General features: G+C 48.0%; 1 protein-coding gene across 1 annotated transcript in view; it reads right to left on the reverse strand.

Annotated features, from left to right (window-relative positions):
• LOC149361286 (uncharacterized) overlaps positions 1-10,576 on the reverse strand; it is a 37,795-nt gene extending 27,219 nt beyond the window's left edge. Inside the window, exon 1 of the mRNA XM_089569493.1 lies at positions 8,310-10,576. Coding sequence (XP_089425619.1) covers positions 8,310-8,698 — 389 coding nt within the window. The 5' untranslated portion in view covers positions 8,699-10,576. The remainder of the gene's footprint in view (positions 1-8,309) is intronic.
• Positions 10,577-11,273: the final 697 nt, after the last annotated feature.

The raw sequence follows: 11,273 nt of genomic DNA on the forward strand, positions 1-11,273 counted from the left end.
CCTTGCAAGCTTTTAGAGAATTAGTTCAGGAGGTAGACTGGTCTCAGATGATTAACGAGCAAGATTAAAACATTAGTTTCAATCTATTCTGCTCTAAAATCAAAGAGCTCTACTCAAAGGCATTCCCAGTGTATTTTTGGAAAAAACATAAAAGGGCTCGAAAGCCATGGATGTGCCCCGCGCTGTATGGTAAGATAAAACAAAGAAATAAATTGTTTGAGGAGTGGCTGAAACACAAAGGTGAATGAAAATTTAAGGAGTTTAAAATATATCGCAACAAAGTTAATGCACAACTAAGGAATGCAAAACGTGAGTATTACAACCGTAAATTTCACAGCGCGGATCAACCTCAAAATTTTGGAAGGTCTACAAAGAAGTCACCAATATGACACCTGAATTCACTTGTCTCTCGGAGTTAAACACGCAGGGCGAAACACTGTGTAGTGTTGAACTTTGTGAAAGATTTAATAGACATTTTTTGACAGTTGCGATGGACCAGATGCGGGATAGATCAGATTTAGATCCAGTCTGTTACATTAATACTTGTTCACAAGGCACGCTTTTTTTACACCCTACTGATGAAGGCGAGATAGAACGAGTTATTGATTCTTTAAAGAGCAATAGTGCTGCAGGTCCTGACGATATTAAGCCACTGCCAATCAAGTCAGTAGCCTCAACTCTAGCCTCCCCGCTTGCCCATATATACAATAGTATCCTGCGCAGTGGACTTTTTCTAGATAAACACGGGTAACAGTGATACATAAAGGCGGCTCCAAAGACGAACTTAACAACTACCGCCTCCTATCGCTATTAAGTGTTTTTGCGAAAATATTGGAATGCCTTAACATAAACGACTTGCTGCATATGCAACTGATTTTCATTTAATCTCTCCCAAACAGTTCAGCTTTTGCAAAAATAACTCGACTGAAACAGCACTAATTCAGATTAAAGAGAAGATAATCGAGAATAACGAACGAAAGCTTTTTACAGTTGGTATCTTCCACGACTTAAGGAAAGCGTTTGATTCCGTAAACCATCGCATACTAATCGAAAAACTAAATGCTTATGGAATTCGGGGACATGCCTATAACTTAATTCAAAGCTACTTAAGTAATCGACAACAGTTCGTTAAACTGGGTGATTATGCGTCCGAATTGAAAACTATAAATAAGGGTGTACCACAAGGGTCAAAATTAGGTCCGCTTCTCTTTTTGTTCTATATTAATGATATTGAAAATATTCCTTTCACTCAAGACATACTCTTGTATGCTGATGATACAAATGCTGTTTTTCCGGATCAAATTTGAAATAAATAGAAGAAGCAGCCAACACTTGGTTATGTAACTTATCGATCTGGCTCATTAGCAATGATTTGCAGTTAAACATCACGAAAACAAAATATATCCTATTCTGAGCAAGAAACACACCTATTGACTACGAGATTAATCTCACCTTCCACACTGAAAGTTTGCAGCAAACAAAAACCATTAAATTCCTCGGTGTCCGCTTGGAAGAGTTTCTGAGCTGGAATGAACATGTAAATCATTTGAAATTAAAAATGACGAAAGTAGTTGGAGCATTATGGAGGGTGAAGAACCTGATTCCAACTAGGTACTGATTAAATACATATTATGCAATCATCCAATCCCACTTAACTTACTGTCTTTTGATCCAAGGAAAAACAACTAGAGGTAACTTGCAAATGTTAACAATCATGCGAAAGAAAGCCATTAGGGCTCTGGAAAGCTTAAATTATAATGAGAGCACAAGGCCTTTTTTTCAAGAAACATGGGATTTTTTATCTTGAACAGCTCTATTTATACAAACTTGCACTCTACATATACACCCAAAGGAAACCAAATTCTCACAGCTTTGATAATACATATCTCATGAAAAATGACAGCTTTTGCTTCAGGAAAATAAATTACATATTACCACATTTACGAACAAATTATGGATTACAAAGTATGAAATACCTTATTCCCAACGCTTTAAACGAGAATGCGGTGTTAGCTGAAGCTATCAATTATCCTTCTATTCATACACTGAAAAGATTTTTGCGCGAAATTTTAATTTTGTGGTTGTAGTTGGGTTCACGGTTTTTGTGAATTTCTATAATGTGTACTTCCTTTTGGAGTGACTGCTTTTGAGTGGAATGGACTATATTTGATTCATGTTCATCATACTTATTTGTTGTACATTACTGATTATAAGTGTCTCTCCTGATGGATTCTGTATTTTTCTGATGGCATCTGCACAGGGTTTTGCTAAAACAGTTTTAAGCATGAAATGCTTTTAGCCCCCGTTGTCGGCAGTGTGGTGACGTCACGCCGAGACCGAGAGCCATCATCCGGGCACTGAAATCCACTCATCCGGGCACTGAAATCCACTCATCCGGGCACTGAAATCGAGTCATCCGGGCACTGAAATCGAGTCATCCGGGCACTGAAATCGAGTCATCCGGGCACTGAAATCGAGTCATCCGGGCACTGAATTCCAGTCATCCGGGCTCTGAAACGAGAACATCCGGGCACCGTACGAGACTTAACGAGATTTAACGAGACTCTCTAAGCCCTCCTACGCGACCGGCATGCAAGCAACGGTTGGTCTCCAAACGAGTCACAAAAATAACTGCTGCCAGTGCCTTCTCAATGTTTATCAAGATATCAGTCGCGCTGTGCGTTTGATAATGCACGGAATTATAATTTCCGATTTCTAATAACGCGTGCAAAAAGCACAAAATGCCACGTACACTTCGTTGTCGTACGTGATCTCTTAGGGGCTTCGCGCATCGAAGCAAAGCTGCGCAGGTGCACAGGGGCCCGGGGGAGAAGCGCTGCGTTCAAAGGGCAAGGCATCGCGCCGAACGGGTGGTGGCGTTCCTCCCTTGCTTTACGGTGCGGTTCGGGTGTCCACCGAGATGGCAGAGAATTACTGCGCCATTTGCTTTCCTCAAAAAACCAAATGGCAAGGCATCGCGCTGAACGGGTGGTGGCGTTCCTCCCTTCCTGTACGGTGCGGTTCGGGTGTCCACCGAGATGACATTAGGCCCGTAAACATTTCATGCTTACTCTACTCTCGGTTACGGGAGAGGCAGAGATTTTTTATTTTGTTTAAATATTGGCACGAGTGTTGTGCACAATTTCAAATATCATGTTAAGTTGTTTTCGCTCAAAGAGCTTTGTTCGTTTTTCTTCGTTAGTTTGTGATTTGTTTATTGAGAGTGCATCGCTACCAACTTTGTTATGGGGTCAAGGGACCCAGTCAGGTACAGGTTTTGTACCTTTTTTTCCCGGCCCATAGTTTTCTGTACTGAGAACTAAAATGTTAATAAACTCAAACTCAACCCAACTCAACAAGTGTATGGTGCAAAATGTTGGAGATACGTGGTAACCCGGGGGCTTGGAGTGGTGTCCGAGGGAACCAGAGCGAATCCTGGCAGCGATTAATTTGTGCCAGCATCCTGAAGTGCTACTATATCACGGGGTGCGGGGGAAGCAGAGAGGAGCTGCTGTAGGGGTTCTCGTTTGCGACGAAACCCCCTGCAGTTCCATCGTAGGATGCTTAATTGGAGATTATTCCCCGTCAACTGGGTCAAGCTGGAAGGTGGGGGGGGGGGGGGGCGGAGGATGGGAGCAGCTACGAGGTTGCTAGCTGGAATATGTGAAGACATTCCAGCAATTATCTGTGCAATTTGTGAAGGAGTGGGTGGAGAAACGGTAGGAGGGATAGAATTAATGGCTGCCCTAAGATGCCTTCCCTCTTCCCGCGAGAGAGCTATCTCTTCCTCCCGCTGTGAGGTTTGGGGTGTACTGCTGGTTTTGGCTCTGGCTCGCTGGCGATCTTGATGAGGCACTAGCTGTGGAAAGTCCTTTGGCGTGGGCACTGGTTGCTTGGGTTTCGGCGCGGTTTGTCTACGAGGTGGAGGGGTCCTGGGTTTGCACGAGCCGGTACCGGTAAGCTGGGAACCACCCCAAAGAATGCAGCTTGGCATGCATGGGGTCTCTTGAGGGGTTTGCTTCACGCCACACCGCGGGCAGAGTCCAGCCTTGGGGAGAGGGCACACGTCGTACACTGTAAACAAAAATATACCCAAAGGGAGTAAAAATGGTGGCGGCCACCCTTTTTACTCCATTTGTGAAAACATTTACTCCATGAATGGGGTGAAAAGTTCGACTGTCCACCATTTTACCCCCATGAGGGAATAATGAATATAGAATGAGAATTTACCAGCATTTACTCCAGTCTAGAAAGGGAGTTAATTGTACCAAGTACTCAACCAGTGCCGAAATGGAGTAAAAAACATTTTCTGCAATCCGCCCCTCCACCTAGCGTCTTGTCTGCTTCTGGTCAGTCGTATGGTAATGGCGGTGAGTGAAGACCGCTTGGTTACCATCGTCACTGGATCTCCGTTCACTTCTGCTCCTTCACGGGCGCCTGCCGCGGTACAAGACATCGGCTTGTCGCCGTTTTCCGCTACAGTACGGACATTATTGAGACGCTCCTGTGAAGCCTCCAGTGATCTAACCATACCTAACTTTCCTTTGTTTGTGTCGACACCCCGTTACAGCCCCCGCTTAGGCCTAATTCTCAGAGGTTTTTTTTCAGTGTGGTTCTCGCAGTGTATTGCAGCAGATTATGTGTTTCATGAACATAGAACATAGTGTCAACCCTTAGCTCTTGGTTCAGCTCATGAGGCTACATTTTTCCTCACTCATATTGAAAAGCCAAGCCTTAATGAAGTGAATATGGAAGCAAACACTGCCGTTCCAAACTACTATCAGGGGTGTTTTCAACTTTTCTCCTCTGGTTTTTAGTCAAATATAGCGTGGTGCATGACCGTGAAAACTACCTAGTGACTCCTTCTCAGTTTTGAACTATTGATTATAATGTTACATCAATTTACCTACAAACACGGCCAACCAAACAAGCTCGTACAGCAAAGGTAGACGACTCCTGCCGCCTACGCCGCCACTGGGCTTGCAGACAGCGAATAGAATTGGAACGCCGGGTTACATTAGAGCAGCGCAGTTTCCCAAGTTGGGTTGCCGGCGGCCCGCAGAGCTATTGCCCGTTACCACCGCTGTCACTGTAAGAATGAGGTTGAACGAGGATAAATAAACTATAAACAACACCCCATTTTCGGGCCCCATTTCTATAAGGGAGTAATAATTTGATACCCTTTCACTCTTTAATAACTCCCTTATGTAACGGAGTAAATAAAAAGCACCATTCATATGGTGTAAAATAAAACTCATTTTGGGTGTGCGTTAGAGGACAAGCCATTTACTCCCTTCTGGGTGTTTTTTTTTGCTAACAGTGTACCTGTGTCCAGGTTTCCTGCAGCTTGTGCAGACATCGGGGCTACCCGTGTATTTGGTGCAGAGTTGTACCACACACATATAGTAAAGTTCAGGTTCTTCTTCTTCCTTGCACAAGAGGTGCCCCGCCAGGGACGGTTTGTAGACTAGAAGACTGAATCGTTATCTTCGCACCTGGAGTGGCCCGTCAGAGACGGTCTTACGATGAGTTGGGACGCAGAGATAAAGGGAATACTTGAAGATATATATACATATTTACATCGTATACAAGTTTAGGCACTAGAGACATATTAAACGGCAAAAATACAAAAACACAAAAAGGTGGAACTGGCTAACACTAGGGGAGGCCCCTACTCGGCGTAGCCGAAGATGCTTAGCTCCTGACCATAGACCGGTACCCTTATCCCGGCTCCGGGGCCCTGTTTTAGAGACCTAGAAGCCCGGCCCACCTTTAGTAGCACCCAATCATGTTATACTCCTAACATGATTGGTTCATCGAGAGTATGGCCAGCCCTCCAGCTTCTGTAGGGTAAATCACCTTCTCCACCACAAAATGCCAGTAAAAACAGAGACGCACAGACGTACCAGCACCTGCGAGGTAAAACATTCTCTTCCTCGCAAAAAAAAGAATAAAAGAAAAGCAAGTGGAAACACCCAGTCGTGCCCGCAGGTGCGAAGTAAAACATCCTTTCCTTCGCGCAAAAGTACACGCGGGGGGGGGGGGGGGGGGACACCCGTACTTCCCGGCGCATTCGCGAGCGATCGCGTTTCGAGAAAGGAGACGCTTCGCTTTGAGCCATCACCACCTAGACTAGGTGGTGGTGTTTGAGCGCCCCCCACCCCACACGCCGGTGGCGTCCATTGAAGACTGCAGCTGGCGGGGTCGTGAGGGAGAATTACCGGTCCCGATGAACTCGCGTACACTACCGCTCTCTTACACGCCCTTCCCAAGATTCTACAAAGGGCCAAAATGGCACTTTTAGAATTACAAACAAAAGGGATCGGTAGCTGTCACGAAACCACACTGTGGGTGACATACTGTAGCGCAGCACTTAGTTCGTAATTACATCAGCACTGCCACCAACAAAACCCTCGCAGGACGAGGAACATAAACAAAATGCACTCTCAAATATACACGGTGGCATGCTTGCTGTGCGCTGTAAAACGGAGCCCAAGTTGTCGCCCTGCGACCTGGTGCACCTGCATGCACACCGTCGTCCTGCTCACGAACGAGCACACACACACACCGATACTCGCAACTGGAGTGTTCAGTAGCACTGATATGGCGTCCATAAGCAGCTACGTGGGCATCCTTGGTCAAACCGAGCGTCCCTGTGTGCGTTCGAGCCACCACGTGTCTCAATCGACACGATTGACACCTAACGGTCTATCTGCTCATTAAGCTGGTCCCACAACGGGGTGATAACTCAGAAGTTGCTGCCCCCCAGCATCGAAAACGTCCTGGTCCTCGATGGGTCCAAAACCCTGACCACACAACGCCCTTAAGGGCACGCTCTCTCCGGCGCCCCAGTACGAACAACGTACTGCGTAAGGAGCATAGCCCCTCGCCAGTCTAACCGTACCAGTGCGGTCGGCTTTGCTACATTTATTATAGCGTACCGCAGCACGGAACGTACTGTTCCACGCGCCGACTGTCAGTGTGAAAGCTATGCACCTGCCTCCTGTTACTTTGTGTCACTTCGAGCTATTTGCACTGCTCCTGCACGGGCAAACCTCGAAGTTTCCGCTCCCTGTATTGTTGGCGCTTGCCGGCTACGTGGCATCGTCGGCTGCATGAGCTTCCTCGCAGTCACTTGACCCAAATTTGCCTAATGGCAAGTCGCCACGCATTTCCTTCTCCTCGAAGGACCTGGCAGGACGCCCATTGGTTGCGTTCGACAATTGCGCGGTGCTCTTCCCGGTCGGCGCAACAGGCGCACATTCGTTCTCTGCCTCGGATGAAAGGCTCTTTCCATCAATAACGCTACGGGGCCCTTCATGCCCCATGCCCGACACAGTGTGCCGTTCCAGCAACGTTACACTTTCTCCTGTCACACGCTCGCCGATCTTACATCTGTAATCACTGGCCGCTTCATGTTGAACGAACGGCCCTTTTCTGCGGTTTGCTTGAGATCTCGTTTTTGGAATTTTCAGAGTGACTTCCAACAATCCTGAACTCGCGTCCGCGTCCCGGATGTCATTTGGGGTAGAGCTAACCTGTGCAGATGAATCATCGGAGTGCGCGTTCACCGCCTCTAATACCGCGACGCTGCGTTCCGTCACGATACTTTCTTCACCAGATATTCCAGTTGCGCTGAAAGCTGGCTCTCTTTTTACTTCTGCTTGGCTATTTTTCTTCCTCTCTTTTGACGTGTCGGAGGTCGCAACCTCCGTCATTGAGCCTGCAGGAACTTGACCGCTGTCCTGTTTGTTTTGGGACAGTGTGGTCTCGATTGCCCCCAGATCATCACAAATTGTCTGCTCCATTTCGTTGCTAGCCGCGCACAGTGGCGGAAAGGCTGCAATATTTTGGCGCCCTTCAGTAATCTTCTTCTCACTTCCTGCACTCTCTGCGGCCTTTCCTAACAAAGAAACGTTCTTGCATATCGGCTGACTGCCTACAGCGACCTGACTGCTGTTTCCTTCTCGGAACTCTGAGTAGTTCACCCTCGCTAGTTGACAACCTCTCCTAGACTCCTTGAGATTAGAGATCTCGAGCTCTACCTGCTGGCGTCTTGCTTCTATTACATTCAGGACGTATTTAACATCCTGAGGTTTTTCCTCGCGTAGCGGCACCTTTCCACCATTTACTTTCGCAAGTTCAGCTTGAAAATAAGCCAAGCGCGCCATTACCATTTCTACTCAGTACCTGAGATTGAGTGTGGGCCGGCATGGGTAACCGTCTATACCGCCGTCTGTACCGCACAACTGTCCTACCGGCTCGAACACATGAACAGCGACGTGAGCAATGCGACGAAGGAAACTCACAGTTTCGATTCGTCCATCCGCATTGCCAGCTCCTTGGCTTCGGAGTCCACCGCCACTTTCACCGGACGCTGCGATGAGCTGTCGCACGCTGCTGGTCCTGTGCACGTTGTCGTAACTTGCTGGGACTTGCCGGCGACCGTCAAGTTCTCGACGCTCTGCTTTCCTTGACCGGATGCAGTCCCGCGTCGCTGGATTACTTCCGTGGTCCTTGCGTCCTTGCCGCCGTCTCTCCGCAGGTCCTCTCTCGAACGCTGCTGTTGCCCGACCGTCGCCTTTCTCCCTGCCTTCAGTCGTCTTCCTGCGCCGTCTTCCGATGCCATCAGGAACCTCGTCGACTGCGCCAGTAAAGTTCGGGTTCTTCTTCTTTCTTCTTCCATAAAAAACACCATGCATATGGAGTAAAAAAAACTCCTTTTGGGTGTGCGTTAGAGGACAAGCCATTTACTCCCTTCTGGGTGTTTTTTTTTGTTAACAGTGTACCTGTGTCCAGGTTTCCTGTAGTTTGTGCAGGCATAGGGGCTACCCTTGTATTTGGTGCAGCGGTGTACCACACACCTATAGCAAAGTTCAGGTTCTTCGCCTTCCTTGCACCAGAGGTGTCCCACCAGAGACGGTTTGTAGACCAGAAGACTGAACCATTATCTTCGCACCATGGGTGCCCCGACAGAGACGGTCATCCAATGAGTTGGAACGCAGATATAAATAGGGAATACTTGAAGATTTCTATACAGATATATACATCAGATACAAATTTAGTCACTGGAGACAAATTTAGCGGCAAAAAGAGAAATTAAGCAACAAAGATAAAAACAACCAAAAAGTGGATCTGGCTAACACTAGGGGAGGCCCATACTCGGCATAGCGGAAGATGCATAGTACCTGACCTTAGCCCAGAACCCTTATTCCGGCTCCGGGGCCCGGTTTTAAAGACCTAGAAGCCCGGGCCACCTTTAGTAGCACACAGTCATGTTATACTCCTAACATGATTGGTTCGTCGAGAGCATGGCCAGCCCTCCAGCCTCTGTAGGGTAAATCACTTTCTCCACCACAAAATACCAGTAAAAACAAACACACGCACAGACGTGCCAGCACGTGCAAGGTAAAACATTTTCTTCCTCGCAAAAAAAAAAGAATAAAAGAAAAGCAAGTGCAAACACCCAGTCGTGCCCGCAGGTCGAGGTAAAACGTCCTTTGCTTCGCACAAAAGTACACGCCGGGCGGGGGACACCCGTACTTCCCGGCGCATTCGCGAGCGGCCACGTTTCGAGAAAGGAGACGCACCGCTTTGAACGCCCCGGCCGCCCCCCCCCCCCTTACGCCGGTGGCGTCCATTGAAGATGGCAGCTGGCGGGGTGGTGAGGGGGAAATACCGGTCCCGATGACCCCACGTGCACTACCGATCCCTTACACATTTATTAAGGCGAAAGCCTTTAATGTCTCATACTGTCGTTAGCAGACGCGTCGGCAGCCGTGTCGACAGACGCGTCGGCAGATTCGTCCGCCTTTCGGCGTCACTGCTTAAAAGGCTCAAGGTTCCAGCATGAATAAAGGCGCATGTAGTGAATGCATGGGCTTCATGAATAAAATAAAAGGAGTGAAGTCAAGAAAAGGAAAATAAAATGTAAAAATATGAAAATAAACAAAAATAGAACAAAATAAGAATAAGATGTGAAAATAAACATAAAAACAATAAAATTTAAAGAAAGAGCAAAAAATAAATAAAAAACAAAGTATGAAAAATAAAAAAAGTAAATAAAACCAAACAGTGGCCAGGAAACGCTTTCGCCTTGCAACACTTTATAGAGCCAAAGTGCCCCCTGAATTTTTTAATTGTGTGAGGCACGGGACCTGAGGCAAAAATTATTAAGATGGACGCTGTTTTTCCCATGCGTCGGGCTGCTATAACGTTAGCTTCCGAGTTTCTGCACTGCAAGTCTGTTAACAATTGCACAGGTGTCTCATTCAAGTACGCCCGGGAAATAACGCCCTTGACTGCCGCTGGAGGGGCCGCTATGTACACGGCTACCGGGTATTGCTGTCCATCTAAGGTAATTTGATGGACTTTGACCAATTCGAGAGCTGTTGTCTCCACTACCGTCGCCACTGTGAAGGTGTTGTTAGTTGGATGGATTCTTATGTGCAACTCGCCAATCACAGAACAGCTGAGCGTCGAGTGAAGTGCCTGCAGGATACCGGGAGCCGGGATCTTCTCCGGGGAGAGGCCGCCTTGCTGGCGAAAGACGAATCTGATGGTTCCCGCCGGCAGTTCGGCGAGTTGCTTACTTCTATGGGCGACAGCGCGCGTCATGCGTAGGAGCGGCGGCGTCTCCTTGAACGCGCTTCGGGGGTTCCAAGATGCAGCGTCTGGTAGCGCGCGGGCGTTGCTGGCGCTTGGCTTAGGTTGAACGGAGGCCGATACCGGGTGTTTTGGGGGCGAATTCGAATCCGTGGTCCGATTAGGGTATGCATTGAGCACAGTTTTCCACTCACCAAGGTGGCAATAAAACGGGTCCGAGGTCTCTCCATTCACGGGTCCTCCATGGCTGTTGGGGAGTGAGGAACGCGGCGCGCCGACGAGACTCTCTTCGATGAGGCAAGGCTTAGCGCAGCGGCGTGGCTGCCAGAGACATTTTCACCAGGTAGCTCACCGAGGTCATTTGGCGCATCCAGAAGATGGTAGCGATCGGGGCTTTGAACCTTGCAGGATCCTTGAAGGCCTTGGTGGGTCCTAGAAAGGATTTACCTGGGCACAGGAACCAGAAATAGGCGGAGCCGATAATAAACGCGTCCGCTCACTCGGGCCCCCTAGCGACCACCTCAACTCGGGGTTGCTTTAGTGGTTCAACTTCCCAAAGCGACTCAGGCTATCAGGGACGCTGTATTGAAGGGCTCCGGCGGTCGACGTTTTCGGAGCAATTCACAACGGCGTCCCTAACAGCCTGAGTCGCTTTGACGTAATAAACC

Source organism: Amblyomma mixtum, chromosome 2 (genome assembly GCF_055824585.1).
Source record: "Amblyomma mixtum isolate Tamu chromosome 2, ASM5582458v1, whole genome shotgun sequence".
Lineage (NCBI taxonomy): Eukaryota > Metazoa > Arthropoda > Arachnida > Ixodida > Ixodidae > Amblyomma > Amblyomma mixtum.